The sequence below is a fragment of the Sprattus sprattus genome, assembly GCF_963457725.1.
Source record: "Sprattus sprattus genome assembly, chromosome: 2".
In the NCBI taxonomy this organism is placed as follows: Eukaryota; Metazoa; Chordata; class Actinopteri; order Clupeiformes; family Clupeidae; genus Sprattus; species Sprattus sprattus.
The window spans coordinates 43310549-43327447 of NC_137921.1; the positions used below are offsets into that span (position 1 = coordinate 43310549).

Consider the following 16899-nt stretch of genomic DNA (forward strand, 5'->3'; position numbering starts at 1 on the left):
ATAGGGGGCGCTGCAACTCACATTTTTAAATAACTCAAGAACGGCTTAATCCACTTGGGTTGCTCCAAAAAAAGGGTTACTTATGGCCAATCCAAATTCAGCAGCTAATACATGCTTGTACATGTGAATGGCCAATCTTAATGGAATTTTGCATTTAAAAAAAAAATGAAAACTCTACAAATCATCCTTAAGATGTCACAAAGGTAAGTAAGTGCACATTAAAATTAGTATTTATTGTGTCTTCACAGAAAAATTAAACATGGCTTAGCCATTTTATATTTTTAAATATCGTTATTATGTTTTGTGTGTGTGTCTTTTGTGTTTATGTCTTGCTGGTTTTAAAAATGTTCCTATTTAAATAAATGAATAACTAAAAGAACCAACTCCCATAACATATTCCAAATGGTTCCAGATGCAATGAACAATACTTTAGAAAAATGGTGTATGGTGATCAATACATTTCCACAAAGGCCCGATGTATCAGATATGACACCAGATAAAACATCTTAGGCTATATAAATATAACTAATCCATAAAATATAGCTATTTCGTTTGGGGGGGGGGGGGGTGTCAAAAGGTCCAATAAACACTCTGTCTAACAATAGTGTGTCAGTCATTACAGGGTTAAATTACACGTATAGATGATTTTATGTTTTTGTATGATTGTATTTTCTTGTTTCACTTCATTCTTGCCTTTTCTCTCACTTTATGGGGCGGTCATTTTAACGCACTACTATGCGGCGTATGATTGCGTATTCTTCATTAGCCTACTACGTATGGCCCGCTCCCAAGGTGCTTTGCGTTTTTCTAGCCATCTTGTCGAGTGAGAGGAAGAGGAACGCCGTTAGCTTGTGAAATTCAGCAACAGCAGCCTGTAGATGGGACGGGCTGTGCTACGGGGAGGCTAAATTTACTTCCTTTCCGGTAGATATCGGCGTCTTAAGTTGGCATTTTCTCGTCAAGACACTAGGATGGAGATTAACTTATCCCCACGATGTCTTACATTCTAGTTCCCAAGTAGGAAAGTGCTTTTGAAGAGGATTGTGGTGACAAACGGGCCCGCCTCAGACCGTAGTATCGCTGGCAGCTCGTTAGCTGTATCTGCGACAGCGGCCTTCTGGCAACTCCGGAGCCGGGACACCAACGTTAGCGACTTTACGGAACGGGCCGACTCTTACAGACCGCTTGCACTGAGTCTGTGATATTGGTGAAGTTGGTATTAGTGTGGGTAACGGGGAAGCTGGTTTAAAACTTTCGAGCATTTCTTTTTTGTCATTATAATGCAACAGGAGTGGAGAGCCATGAAGATGACCTGCAATCGTCACTCTATCAGTTACCAACAGTGAACTTGTTACTGAGTTTGCTAGCTAAGCTAACCAGCTAGCTATTTGACATATCTCGACATTGTGTTACTGAGTTAAGACTCAAACCTCGACACACTTTCTTCTTACTGACGGAGAGTGGAGCACACATTAGTGTACAAAATGTCGAAAATGCCGGCAAAGAAGAAAAGCTGTTTTCAGATAACAAGTGTGACACAGGCTCAAGTGGCGGCTAGCAGCAACACTGACGACACCGAGAGTCTGGACGACCCAGACGAATCAAGAACCGAAGACGTGTCATCGGAAATCTTTGACGTGTCCAGGGCCGACTACGACCCGGAGGTGTGTGATATTAGTTCATCAGAGGAAACTCTTAACAACGTGTCAGAGACAGAAGCAACCTCTGCCTTGAAGTGTCATATACCTCAGGATGTGCATATAGCGGCAGTGTCAGGTCCACCTAACGGTGGGTTTGCTTATCGAAACACTGGCGCTGTTCATACCAACGCGCATGTTGTAGGAGGGAACGCGGCGTCCACCCAGCAGTCAACAACAGCGTTTGCCAGTCAGTCATACACTACTCCACAGGTCGCCCCTGCTGCCTCTAGTTCAACAACAACTAGCTGCAGTTCACGTTTCAGGGTCATTAAACTTGATCATGGTACAGGAGAGCCTTTCAAACGGGGCAGATGGATGTGCACAGAGTTCTATGACAAAGATAGTGAAAGTTATTCAGCCAGTAGGACTATGGATGGCAGTAAGCATGTGTTCACCCTAGATCACAGTGTTGACAGGGACACAGGTGGTTCAGTGGCAACCCATTCAGAGCCTGTGTCGGAGAGCGGCTACGTGTCTGCACCCCAGTGTGAGATGCAGGCACAGAGTCATGGGGTCTCGCATCAGACTTTCGGAGGGGCTTCTCAAAGCCTCACTGCCCCAGGACATAATGGTCTTGCCACTTCCCCTGGCATGCCCCCTTCCACTCAGCCTCAACAGTTTCCTTACTCCCCCCAGCAGCAGCAGCACCCCCCCAGCCATAACCTCTCATCAGTGATGCCTCCCACCCAGCCGGACTACAGACAGCAACAGCAACAGCCGACTGTGGCACCCCAGCCTCCAGGCACCTCCACACACACTCTTCCTGTGGCCTCGCTCCCTGTGGGAGCCCCCCTGAGCCAGGGTCCCTCCCCAGTCATGACTCAAGGTGGTGTCCCTGTCCATATGGTGGGGCTAGTGACCCATATTGGAGATGCGGCAGGACCTGCTGGAGGGTCTCTTTCCAGTGGACAGCCAGCATCAGCTCAGGGTCTCCCGCTTCAGCAATCAGCAGGCGGTGGGGGGGCTGCAGGTGGTGTGCATCCGCAGCAGCCAGCTCATCCCAGTGGACAGGCAGCCCCTACAGCAGTGATCCTTGGCATCCTATCTGGCAACCCCAGTGCCCCCCAGACCATGCCAAGTCAGGCCCTGGCTGGTGGGGGGTCGATCCAGAGCCAGCCCCAGACCTCACGGTCAGGGGCCCCACAGAGTGATGAGACCCGCAGGAAGTCCGATGCCCTACCTCAGCCTTCCGGCATGCTGGGAAAGTCAGTCATTCCAGACAGCCTGATGCTAGGAGGACCAGCTGTCAACAGTTTGTTTGGAATCCCCATTCCCTTTGATGGGGATGAGGACAGGTAAGACGGTTAATGAAACTGTGGGAATGATGTCTGATTATCTTTGTGTGTGTGTGTGTGTGTGTGTGTGTGTGTGTGTGTGTGTGTGTGTGTGTGTGTGTGTGTGTGTGTGTGTTTTTGCTCACTCTGCTTTGGCACAGAGGATAGGTTTGTGTTGATTTGTGAAACTGTGCATTTCTGTTTTGTGCACGGTGTGTAAGTAGAAGTGGGAGGATAAGGTATCACTTAAGGAGTGGAGGAAATAAAGCCAGAAATGTATGGTTAAGACCACACTGCCACATCTGAATTTGTTTTACAGCCAAGCAATGTCAGGCTTGCAGTCATGAGACAGGCTTACATGATTATGATGATTAGTCACCACAGTTTCACAATGCTGGATTTCTGTGCGTGTGCCATCTCATACCTGTCAGATCAAAGCATTTTCTATGACTTGACAGTGAGAGGCAGCTTTTATCTTGACGTGTATTTCCGTAACATGTAGCAAGGAACGTATGTGTGTGATGGTGGTGTGGAATGCTTGTTTTGGGTAATGGTAGAACTGAATAAGAGGTCTGGCCATTTGGAGTACTGTTTTTGTTTATGCATCTTTCACAATCCTTGAGTCTCAAAACTACATTCATGCATGCTGTCAGAGTTTTTCTTGGTCAGTGTGTGGGATTGGAATGGAGAAGGCCTCGGGGAGACGGTCTGGGGAGAGGATGTTGAGCGCATGTCTGTATGTGTACGTGTTGGGGTGTTTGGGGGTTATGTGAAGTTTAACTGAATTGTTCTCCTGCAACTTCAGAACCCTCCAATCATTGTTTATTCAGGCATATTCCTCTTGTACCAGAGGTTGTTGACTCGATGGAAATGGGTTGTTTGTGTGTGTGTGTGTGTGTGTGTGTGTGTGTGTGTGTGTGTGTGTGTGTGTGTGTGTGTTTGTGTGTATGTAGACCCCTGTGGAACAATTCGTGCCCGTGTCCTAATCAGTCACACATGTGGTTGAGTGACGTGATTTCAGTGGCCGGCCCCACAGAACAGCGTGTCACCAGACTGGCTGCCTAGTCACACCCTCAGATCTGTCCCTGTGCTGATTAACAGATGACTTTGTGTTGAAATTTGGGACTTGCCTACAACAGATTGATAGTTTCCAAAAGTGTGTGTGTGTGTTTGTGTGTGTGTGTTTAAAGTCTGTGTTATGTCCATAGAGATCCACTGAAGAGGCTCACATTCGGTTTGGTGTCTTATGAATGGACACACTCTTTCCCCCACACACGCAACTTCCATAGTGTCAGAAGGCAGTTGTCCTCATTAATGTTTGTAAAGGAGGAGTATTTGGTGGCTTTTTTTGGTTAAGTCATGTGTGGTCCCTAGCACTCGGTCAGTAACATGGAAAGCCTCCAAGCCCCCTTCTACCCTTTCAACACTCTACCCCCTCCTCTGCTGCAACCAGAGATGGGAGACTCACGATGCTCACTATTATGAAAGACAGATTGCACCAAACACGGCCTCCAAATGTTTGCCAAGCTTGTTATTTGGTTTTGGCATGCATTAGTCTAGGCAGCATGACGAGTAGGAACAAAAGATGGGTGTCAAGGGGGTTGGGGGATGTGAGAGGTATAAGGAGAACACAGAATGGGAAAGGGAGAGGAAGAAAGGAGGGAGAAAGTGGTAGAGTGAGAAAGTGGTCAGAAAATGCAAGTAGTAGAGGATGATGGAAGTAAGGTCATATGCACACGAAGTCTAGGGCCTCCGAATCGGATTTACTTTTCACACCAATCGAATCTTTTAATTTCGTAAATACGGAGGCTGGCAACAAGAGATTTGCGTAAAAACGGAGCCACCCGATTGTGTTTAAAGGGCTGTAGTACATACCTCACACCTGTGGGTGGCGCTTTAGCGCTTTATTTACACAACTGAAAAAACGTGAAAAGCCTAGAGACTATACAGCACGAGGATAAACACATTACACAAAACATTCAAGTAGGGCTGTCACGGTTGAGAAATTTTCCCTGCGGTGAGACAGGGGGCACAATATCGCGGTCCCCCCCATCTAGCTAGCAAATAGAGTGGCAAAGTGTGACGTATTTTCCATGGCAACTGGTTCCACACACAACGTTCAGGCTATCTAACGTAGGCTAACGTGCTAACGTTAGAAAGTTGGCAGTTTGGCAGATTGCCACCTCGGAAATCACTTCAAACATTATTGCCGGTTACAGGAACTGTGTTATTGGATAGTACAGTGTCTATTTCTCGGTTACTTTTGAAAAATTGAAGCGAAGACTGGCGTAACTCGACGTTCTATGTCTAAAATGATGTTGCGCCTGTTGCACCACGCTTACTTAGGCTGCTCTCTCTCTAGGTCTAGTCCTAAATGTTACGCCTTGTGGAGAGGAGACTTATGTTAAGACAGAGAACGTTTTCTGTGTTGGTTTCTATAGTAATTTTCACAAAACCGTTGAGTGCAGCTAAAACGAAAATACAACCATGGCGCGTCTAATTTATAGACTGTATAATGAACGTGCTTTAAGACGTGAGAGAGTAGTGCAACATAACTAAGCCACTGGATATACAATGATGAGGAGTTAATTCAAAGGGTCAGACGATTTGCGATTTCAGTCAGACCGAAATGCTGCCCTGACGCCAACGTTACAGCTTTTAATTGCACTGAGGTTTTATCCAAACGGCGCAATTCACCATGGGGGACATGATCGGCGTGCATAAATCTACAGCTTTATAATTAAATATATTTATGTTGGTCATACTTCTCAATCAATGTTCTTATTTCCGAATCATATGAATTACTCATTCTTTCACGATCGATGGAGCATTGCCCTGCTGGAAAAAACATTTCTCAGAGTTGGGGGACATTGTCACAGCTAAAGGAAGCAAGTTTTTCTTCCGGGACAACGTTGTACTTTGCCTGGCTGAGGTTTGTAAAAGACCATAAGGATTGAAAAAAGCGGACTGGAGGGTCTCCTAGTTCGTCTTCTCTGATGAGTCCAATTTTCAGCTTTGCCCAACACATGGTCGTCTGATGGTTAGACGGAGACCTGGAGAGGCCTACAAGCCAGAGAGTCTTGCACCTACTGTGAAATCGGACTCATCAGAGAAGACGAACTTAGAAGAACCTCCAGTCCGCTTTTTCAATCCTTATGGTCTTTTACAAACCTCAGCCAGGCAAAGTACAACGTTGTCCCGGAAGAAAAACTTGCTTCCTTTTGCTCTGACAATGTTCCCCAACTCTGAGAAGTGTTTTTTCCAGCAGGGCAATGCTCCATGCCACACAGCCAGGCCAGTAAAGGTGTGGATGGAGTACCACCAGATCAGGACCCTGTCATGGCCAGCCCAATTTCGAGACCTGAATCCCATCAAAAACCTCTGAAATGTGATCAAGAGGAAGATGGATGGTCACAAGCCATGAAAAGAAGCCGAGCTGCTTGAATTCTTGCGCCAGGAGTAGCATAAAGTCACCCAAAGGCAATGTGAAAGACTGGTGGAGAGCATGCCAAGACACATGAAAGTTGTGATTTTAAATCAAGGTTATTCCACCAAATATTGATTTCTGAACTCTTCCTAAGTGTAAGCATTAGTATTGTGTAGTTTAAAAATGAATATGAGCTTGTTTTCTTTGCATTATTCGAGATCTGAAGACACTGCATCAATTTTGCTATTTTGACCAATTGTCATTTTTCTGCAAATAAATGATCTAAATGACAATATTTTTATTTGAAATTTGGTAGGAATGTTGCCAGTAGGTTATAGAATAAAACTAAAATGTACATTTTACTTTAACACATACCAATAAATAGTAAAACCAGAGAAACTGATAATTTTGAAGTGGTCTCTTAATTTTTTCCGCGGCTGTATATATGCTGGTTGGAGATCGCAAAACGATCACGTGGGGCAATGACGTCATCAGGTTGCGTGAAACCGTGCAGACGAACACCAGCCTCCGTACCGATTCAAATCTACTCACTTTCTACCCCAGACTTCGATCGTTGCGGAAACCGTGTGCGGATAGAGAGTGTTCGTATTTATGATAGGGCTATCGGTATTCTGCACGTTGCGAAAGAAGACAAACTAGACTTCGTGTGCACATAGCCTAAGAGAGGGCTCAGTTCCTCAGCATGGAGTGGTTAGCACCAGGGCTCAGTCGAGTCTCCTCTGATAAACAAACCAGACTCTGCCAGCCCTCTGGGTTACTCTGCCTCGGAGAGAAGAATGGCTGCCTTTGACTGAAACCGCCTCTCGGATGGTTATTTGTTGTTTGTTATTTGTTGTTTGACCCACCTTTTTAATTTGAGAGTGATATATGTGTGCATGCATGTATGTTTGGGGGGTGGGTGTGGGTGGGTCAGTTAGCTATCTGACTAAGCCTGTGGTTGTTATAGGATCAAGGCAGTTTGCTACTAAATGCCATTATCATGCCCTGACATATAGCCACTAAATGGTTGACTTGACTGGCCCCTCATTTTATCTGAAAAGGTCAGTGTTTAGAGTGAAAACAACCATCTCCAGGGATTTGCTCTCACTAGTTGGCACACGGTGAAGAAACACACAACCTTCTGTGTGGTATTGGGGATAGTCAAAAGATTTTTGAGTTGATTGTTGCTGATAGCTCATGGTCTCTGACCAACCTGTATAGTGGATAACTATAATAATGATAAGAAGAAGAAGAAAGGAGAAGACCAGGGTGGGGGAGGGGGGGGCATGGTCAGTGTAAAAGAACTCTAACTTTCTAACTGAATCTCAGAGGGGCACATTCCCTGATGATTGTAGGTCCCTCATTGAGCATTAGTGGTTCCTCTTCTCTTGCTGATGAAATCAATTGTCATTTAAAAGTTTGTTGATTCGGCACACTTGACACGTGCCCCCTATGGTGGTAGGCTTGCTTCGCTCATCTCCTGCCGAGTGCTGCAACAATGTGTCTTTCTCTTCCTTTGGTGGCGGTTTGTAGGCGGGTAGTTATGACGAAAAGGAATGTGTACATTCTGTTCCCGGAAGAACATTCGAGGAATTACCTGTACAGCGTCCGTCAGGTAGGCTTAAGGTGAGGGTGTTGAAGGAGCCCTTGATGTTAGTGTGGAGAGATGTTATCCAGTCAGTGTGAGTCCTGGCTATGTCAGCTTCTGAACTTGATGTATAATGACTGGTCCACTGTTCTCTCTTTTTTTTGTCCCCCCCCCAAATGTTCAGAGCATTGATTTAAACAAAAATTATTTTGTTTCAGAATTGTTTCGGACAAAAGTGAGCGTGCATAAAACAACCACTCACAGGTCACTGCCCAAACTGACGAGGTCTTGATTAGGCAGCATGCAGGTCCGCCTACCGATGTTGTTCTTTGTCGTATGCAATATTTGTTCATCTTTTTTGAAGAGTGATTGTATTGCGTGTGGTTTTGGTAAGGTGTGGATGTGTTTAGATTCAACACACCGTGGATAGCTACACCTATCACCTTTATCCTTTTTGACCAGTGTGTTATTTTTGACAAAATGGTCCTATTGGCAGCACTAAAGCTTTATTGCATTTGTTCTTGGTTTTCTTTTGTGGCTTCAGGTCTGTCAGAGTGTAGAAAGCTGCTTCTGTTTTATTTATTTTCCCCTCTCCCCCGGAGGTTTGTAGTAGGAGGAAAGTTTTTAGTGTTTGTTTTCCTGACCTTTTCAGGCACAGGGTCAGTGGTTAGGGCAACAAGCAGTTTGTGTGGATGAGTGTTAATGAGATGTTGCACTGCAAACTGTGCTTGTAAAATGCCATTCTGCTGTGGCAGTACAATGGAAAGGCATGATGGGCATGCTTGTTTAAAAGTAGGCCTATAGGTTTGGGGGGGGGGGGGGGGATTCTGTGTGAAGGGGAGTAAGGGTTGGTTTCCCTTCCTGCTACACAGGATGGGCAATGTAAGAAATCTACACTCTAACACTATCGCTCACTCGCACAGCTTACGACCCCCTTTTGGCTCTTGCAACACACACACCCAGTCAGAGAGACAGCGTGCAGTTGCCAGGGTGCTTTGGGAACGAGACAAGGGAGTAGCTCATTTTCCAGAGATAGCTGACCTCCCCAGACCTCCAAAGCTGCATTCCTGGGGCTCTCTGAATGACTGATTGTCAGTGGTCCACTGGTCCAATGGCAGGCACTCGTACCCAACACTCCATTCACAAAGACCCCAGCCCTCTGTCTGCTGGTCCACTCCACATCGCCAGGGGGTTAATCGCTAGGTCTCAATTAGTGCACCTCCCCCACCACACACACACACACACACACACAAACACACACCCGTCTGCCCCTCCAACATCCTTGTGTGATATTAGGAAATGTCTATCTCCATTACCACTGGCCCTGCTTTCGTCTGTGATGTTAGTACAAAGCTGTCCTATGAAATATTTATTTCCTTAATTTGAGATATTAGATGTGTCCTTGAATTTGAACACTTAAGTATAAGTCTGGGCTTTCCTGTAAAATCAGGGCATTTGGAAATATTTCCGCTCTTGAGGATCTGACATTAAAAGGTTTTGCAACTAGCCTAGCAAACAGACTCACAAACCAACAAAGCCTCTTTGAGCTCCTAATGTAACCTGGTTTACATGAAGCCACGCAGTATTGAATCAGTGGAAGTGTATGTCACAAGCATTTCTTGGAAGAATATAGCTGCCCTTGTGTTTATCTAAGAAGTTAAGAGTCTGTTCCCCTCCTCCTTTAACAAAGTCTTGGGTGGGGTACTCTATGCAAAGCCTGTTTTGCCCCATTTTTTAGTTCGCTTGTCTAAGATAACAAAAAAAGGTTATCGCCTTTTTGTTGCTCCACTGACGAGGGTAGAGAGGAGAGATGTAGGCTTGTGGTGACAGCCGCCGGGGTAAGAGTGGAATAAAACAAGCAAACCATACGCATTGTGATCAACAGATACCCTATCCATAGGGCCAATAGTTTTCCGCGTCAAAAAAAAGCAAATTCCGTGTCACGTTTTTGGTAATTCCGTGATTCCGCGTCGTAACAGCCGTATAATGCCTTTCCGCACGTTAACTGTATGAAAAACTCTGTTGATAGTGATGTTGCCTAGCAACGCTGTTTCCGTGCGTGCAGCACCCTCAGTTAAGATACTGTCGAGTTCAGTTTGTCGCAAAGTAGTTGACCATACTGTGCCTTATACATTTCCAATGCTTAAATCATCATTGTTCGACCTGTATGTGAGGCATTATGTGCATACTTAATGAAAGTAAGGGTTTTCATGAAGTTGCTACTGTGATAGATCGTGTATTAATACCAAATTTTGGGCTACCTGCTCGTGCTATTAGTAGTGATTAGCATGATGCTAAGCGGAGATTTAGCTATGTTCTGTTCTTATGTTGATACGCTGTAATAAAGATGGGTTCAATCCGTTAAGATTTCGACTGGATGAGATATGAATGAGATCCATGTTGCCTAGTGTAATGTCCACTATTATATGTATCTAGTAATAGTAGTTAGTTGTGTAATTGTTATTGTGTAGCAATGCAGTGCTAATTAGTCCCCATAAATGAGACTGCTTTGGTAACTCAGTGAATAATACGTGCCCTTCTTAGATTGTTGTTTGCCAGCCATCAACACAACAGAAGACTTAACATTTTTTGTTTTTAATGCGATTGGGAAGATGAGCAAATGAACGTGACTGTGACTACCGTTGAAAAGGGGGGCGTGGCCGGAGCAGAGTTCAGCGCAGACGTGACATTTTCTGACTGCTTTTGTTCTTTAATTAATGTTTGTTCATTGTTGCGATCGTTGTTGTGTTTATTTGAAAGAAATTCAGTCTTACAGGATAAAATACAGGGGGTTTTGGGCGATTTTGATGCACAAAATTATGTTTCCGTTTGAAGAGTTGCAATTCCGTTTTCAGTGGTCCATTCCGTTTCAGATGGTCCATTCCGCGTATTCCGTCCGTTTTCCGTTTTCGCGGAAAACTATTGGCCCTATATCCAATCTGCTCTGATTTATTACAGTTCTGATAAAATCAGCTCTGAAGAGTTGAAGTTGTACTGTTTATCCTTATGAATTAATGGGATCATCATTAATGTACAAAATCAAATTAACTCAACCATATAGGAGATGCATCCAGCCTCTCTGTCCAAGCCACATGATGGAATTTGAACTTCTAACCTTGAGATGAATTACATGATGTACACTTTGCTCTCTTCTATGACTGAACTCAGAAGAACTTAGCAAGTAACATATAGAGGCCCCCTCTCTGAAGTGAAATGACTAGCAGTTGGCAATGAGGATGTGTGAAACGCAAGGTTGACTGTTTATTCTGAGTCACCGAGGACTTACCAGCCACGCCGAGTTTCTGCCGCTCTCTTGCTTTCTAAAGCCCTTTCTTTTTGAATACTGAGGCACAACCGTTTCACATGAAAAGCTGTTTTGCCGAGCACAGCGACAAGTATGATGACTGACTATTGATTCAGCCAAATACCCTGGCTTTTGATATGGAAAAGGTTTGTTTTTACTCTCGCTGAAGCAATGCATAGTTTCAGACTCTTCTATGACTAATATAGTTTCCTCACCGAAGGATGACATTAAAATCTTTACCCTAAGGCAGAGAACTCTTACAGGTTCACAAGAGAAGACATTTCACCTACATCTTCAATATGTCCCATCTCACCCCCCCCCCCCCCCCCCCCCCCCCCCCCGCTGTGCATTTTACCTTTGCTCTCTGCAAATGAAAGGGCTCCACATGCTTCACCATATTTATCACTGAAGGGAAGTCACTAGGCCCTTGAGTCTCTATATTTCCGCCTGTCAGCAGATTGCACTTTCTGTTCCCCCTTGTGCTGTGCCAGGAAAAGGAAGTGAGTCAACGGTTTGAGATTGGGCAAGATACAGAGTTTAATTCACTGATTTCAAATGTGACGGGCAGATGCTATCTTTATGGGAAGTATGTTGTGTCTTTATTTTGAATGGGCCTCTCCTATGATGACTAAAGACAAGGGAATTGTAAGCTGCACTTACAAGGCAGTGTTAAACTATATGGAGTGACTAACTCTTCTGCTCAAACTTTTTCACTGAGGCTTGAAATTTACTCAGCAGTTCAACTGCTCCTTCTTCATTGACTGTTAGCTATTTGGTGGCTTAAAATGTATAATAGCATTTGTCAAATTCATTGTCCGATGAGGTCCATGACAAACAAATCATTCTGAAACGATTGTGGTTAAATGTAGGCCTAACTTTTATGTTGGTTATAATTTTCATAAGTATTGACTCATTACTCTCCTCCCAGCTGCTTGCCGATGGGAAACCACAAGTATTTACAACAGGCTGAAATAAATCATGACTTTCAAGTATGACTTGGTTTAGCTTTAATTAGTCAGTTTTTTTTTTTATTTATTTCTGTGGCAGTTAATGCCTGAAACTGAGCCTTAAGGGACCAGTGGTGGCTGGCACCAACAGATGATGATGTTTACCATGACATATGTGGAAAAGAGTCAATTCTCGTTAGTCTTATGTAACATGAAGTAATCTCTTGTCGGCCAATGACTGGTCCCATGACAGCTGCATTGCTTGATGCCTTGATCCTGCGGTCTGATCACTAACAGAATAGAGGACTGAAGTCATTCAGTGCGTGCACATGATGGCAGTACGCCGATTTTGGCCAAGCCCCGATTTCTCTCTCCATGGGGTCTCCATGGAGGGTTAACTGCGTTATCTCACCGGACATGGCAGTGACGAATCCAGATCTTGGCCGCGTCAGTTCAAATCAAATGTGGAAGGTTTACAAGCGGGCATCTGCTACCATTGATTGTACAGTAAATACAGTTAAAGTTGTATTAGTATTGATTGATTCACATCGATAAGGATGGATTGCATGACTAACAAGTGGTGGAAAAGTAATAGGAAAATATTTGTTCACTGAATTAGCACGTTTGTCCAAAACAGTTGCGTTTCAGTTTCAAAGTTTCAGTTTCGGTTTCAGTATTTCAACGTGAATGAGAGGGAGCACAAGAACTGAGCGTCTAGCAGCGATTATCATATCATAGACGTATATGATGCATGTATATGTCTATTGGCAGGATCTCAAGCACGTGCAAAAGTTGTTGTTGTCCAGTTGAAATCTAGATTCGAGAGACACATGCGCGCGTAGTCCGATTCTCAGCGTAATCCGATCGTTTATCCAGGGGTCTACATCGGACTCCAGTCGGACACAGGAAATCTAGATCTGGGGAGACACATGAATCGGATCTTTGATTTAAATCGGACTGCAATCGGAAATTGGACACATGTGTCCGCACTGTCTGTCCATGAGTGTTGCAGGCTTTCAGATAGAGGTACCTAAAATGTGTTTGGGTGAAGGGGGTAAAAGGCCTTTTTACACTTCTACGATTCTCTCCGATTTGGTCATAGAGGGACACTTTGGCACGCCTTGGCACGCCTTGGTAACACCTTCACCCAGGTGTTGACGCCCATCCGAGCCGTCGGAGAGCTGTCGGAGAGCTGGTCGGAGACAAACGCTTTTTTCTAACTTTTCTTAAAGAGTCTGAGAGAGTCGGATACCCCCTTGGCTGTGATTGGCCAGCTTACGGCATCATTTCCAAACAACATCATTTCCGGAATCACACATGTCAGGACCTCACATTTCCTGTTTTCTGTCAAAATGTTTTAGTACGACTTTGGTAAACTACAAAGCTGCACAGCATGCAGCATTAGGCTACCGTATTTTATATAAACCCTCGAAAAGTACATTTCTCCCGACCACTGTTGGTCTCTTGGCTGGTGGCTCGGTGTTGAAAGTGCCTTCTCTAACCAGCTTCAACTGACATCTAACGTAATTTGCTACGGAGTAATGCTGGCAGCATTACTTTGCATCTATTAAATAGGAAATGTATTTCATGTATGTGTAGAACCTATTTAGAATGACTGACTTTACATAAAACGGCAGTAAAAGACATTTGAGTTAAACATTTCTTTTGCCTCAATGAGGGTGGCGTGTGAGAGCATAATCAGCACGATAACGTTGTACTTATTAGCAGCGAGGCTAGCTACATTAGCAGCACACTTTTGAGAGTTATTGGGAATACGCTAACGCTTGATTTAGCGGAAAATCTAGTAAACGTACGTACCACCTGCCTCCTGTTCTGTTGTTGTTGTTGTAGTTGTCGCTCAAATCGCTCCAAGCACGTCCTCTGCTTATAACTCAAACTAGTCCAGCTCCACCATCAACCATTGTCTGTTAGTTGCCATCATTCTCTGTTGTGAGGATTCCCGGGAGGAGGTATTTATACAATTATTGGCATGTATGTGTATGCATTCTCTTGTTGTGTTTCTGATATAACTATAACACTGCATGTGGATTGGTATGAAGATTGCAGTGGGTTTATTTTTCTGTTCGAAGTGTGCATGCTTTGTTGTATAGTGACGTTTCACGCTAACACTTTTGACAAGGGCAACCGTCTCGTTGCAGATTAAACACATCGGTTTTGTCCTGCCCACAAGCAGCACCAATGCATAGCCTACTTGTCAGTCCACTCTGTCTTAAATTCGAGATTTTTGGAATCAACTTTTCGTGTGTGAGGTGTGAGAGCCTGGCAGAGGATCATTAGTAAGTGTGCTCCTGTATGTGTTTTTCAACATATTCATGGTTGAAATCGCAGTCCCACAACTGTATGTTGAGGTATGCATGTTCTTGCTGTGTGTCTGATATAACTATTACACTGCATGTTGATTGGTATGATGAATACCGTGGGTTTATTTTTCTGGCCCTGTCCTCAGAGTTTGGGGGATAATTTTGTTTGAAGTGTGCATGCTTTGTTTCATAGTGACACATTCACGTTACCACTTTTTGACAAGGGCAATCGTCTCGTGGCCAATGAGTGCATTGTCATAGCGTTGTAGTTATACAAAGGTTACCCAGCGATCATTGCCAATATGAATGTGACAAAAATACCAAAGAAAATAAGAACATATTCATTTTATTGGATCGTTTTATAATAGTTTCTGTATTGTATGTAAGATAAGCATATCGTTTTGTTATAAATCGCTACTATGTTTTTCACAAAAAAATGACCACCACGATGGAGATACATTTGCCTTCTCAAGTGAATATATAGCATTAGACATGCTAAAATTGACTGAGCTTCATGTCTCCAAGGCCCATGTGACGACACCTGCCCGACAGGTCCAGAAGCAGCGTCAGTGACAGTTGGGAGGAAAAACAATCAATGACTTCCAATAAAGAGGTAATGGGGTAGCTACGGGATCGACAAACAGTCGTTACCCCACCCAGCGATCCGGCGTTGAATAGGCTTTAGGACGCATAGCCGTCGGAGTAGTATGTAAGCCCGACCAGTACGTTCAAATTTTTCTGAATCAACCGCCTGCCCCCGCCTGCCCATTTTTTTTTCGAGGACGGAGAGGGATGCAGAAGTATATCGAGGCCTTTAGAAAGGACATGAGCATTTGAGAAAACCCCCTTTTAGGATTACCCTATGTGCAAGGATAACAGGGACGTTTTAACACAAGTCCATAAACCTAATCGGTACCTCAGACGGCTTTGAATTGTTCCATGGTATCAAAATGGAGTGAATGAGTTTAGATGACTTTAGTGGTTAACTCACTCAATTTACCCTCTTGAAAAGATTTTCCTTACGGTTTCGGTGGTATAGAAATCCATTTTGAATACCATGCAGCTCCCCACTCAGTTTGTCATGTGCAAAAGTATTTGGTGAGCTCAAATGCACATGGCTTGTGATCAGGCTTTTAGCCGGGCATGCGTCTTTTGGACGCACTGTTCTAAAATAATAAGAAATTGGACGCACTTCTTTTAGGCAGACGAAGCTCGAGTGCTCACTGACTTTTCTCTTGGTGTACAGAATTTTCATATTGTAAAATAAACATCTAAAATGCATATTTTGCACGCAATACGAATCCGACCCATGAATTCGTTCAGTCTATGAATCTGGATCTGTGTACAGCGAGCTCTGTCTTATTCAACCACGCAGCTGGCAGCTCCGGGTCCGTATATCAATAGCTATGCTTAATCTAAGTTAGGCCTACTATGCAGATGAAAAATGGATGTGTTAATGTTGTTATAGACCTACAGTTTGATGACATTCGTGCATTGTTTTAATAATGTCGCCCGTAGCAGCCAGAACCGAAAGATTCGGGTTAATTGAGACCAAGGACTCGTGACTCATGGGTGAATGTAAGGATTCGGATCTTTGAATCCGATTGACTCAGATTCAACCACCACTACTCTCCACACACAATGCTAACATAGCCCAGGAGTTCCTAAAGGCACAAAGCTGGGCAAGCACAAGGTACATACTTTGAATTGTAACGTCAGTCAGAGAAACAGACTCTGCTTTTTGGGAAATTTGCGAAGTACTGAAACGGTCACGTTGGCATCGTATCATTTGTTATGGAATATTGCTCAAGCAAAAAAGTCATGTAGTGAGGGAGAGTTTGAAAATTAAACAGAGGATATCTGACATTAACTATAATTAGCACCTATCTCAGCAGATGTCTTCAATATGTTTATTTTTGTGCCATATTTTAAATCTACATTTGTTAATTTCTCTTTCTAAAACCCACTAGAGGACACTATTTAAAAGGTTATTTTAAAAAAAAAGGAGGCAACTGCTGTGATTAGGCTCTTCAGGCACAGTGTGTTTCTCTGCTTTGTTTTGATCAGTCATTGCAGATTGTCCTCACCATAATGAGTCCTCACCATAAATATGTGGAGGCAAAGGGTAGTAGTCTCCCAGGTCAGGGTGCTCCTGCTTCACACATATCCAAAACAAAATCTCAGCCGATGTCTTTAATATGTTTATGCCATATAATAAATCTAAATTTGTTAATTACGCTTCCTAAAACCCACTAGAGGACACTATTTAAAAGGTTATTTTAAAAAAAAATCACTGGGGCTTTGCCGCTTTAGGTTCATTACAAAATGGAACCCCCCT

General features: G+C 43.9%; 1 protein-coding gene across 1 annotated transcript in view; it reads left to right on the forward strand.

The window, feature by feature from the left end:
• Nucleotides 1-872: 872 nt before the first annotated feature.
• tsc22d2 (TSC22 domain family 2) overlaps nucleotides 873-16899 on the forward strand; it is a 43044-nt gene continuing 27017 nt past the window's right edge. The window contains exon 1 of the mRNA XM_080832499.1: nucleotides 873-2995. Within this exon, the coding sequence (XP_080688625.1) occupies nucleotides 1485-2995 (1511 nt within the window). The 5' untranslated portion in view covers nucleotides 873-1484. The remainder of the gene's footprint in view (nucleotides 2996-16899) is intronic.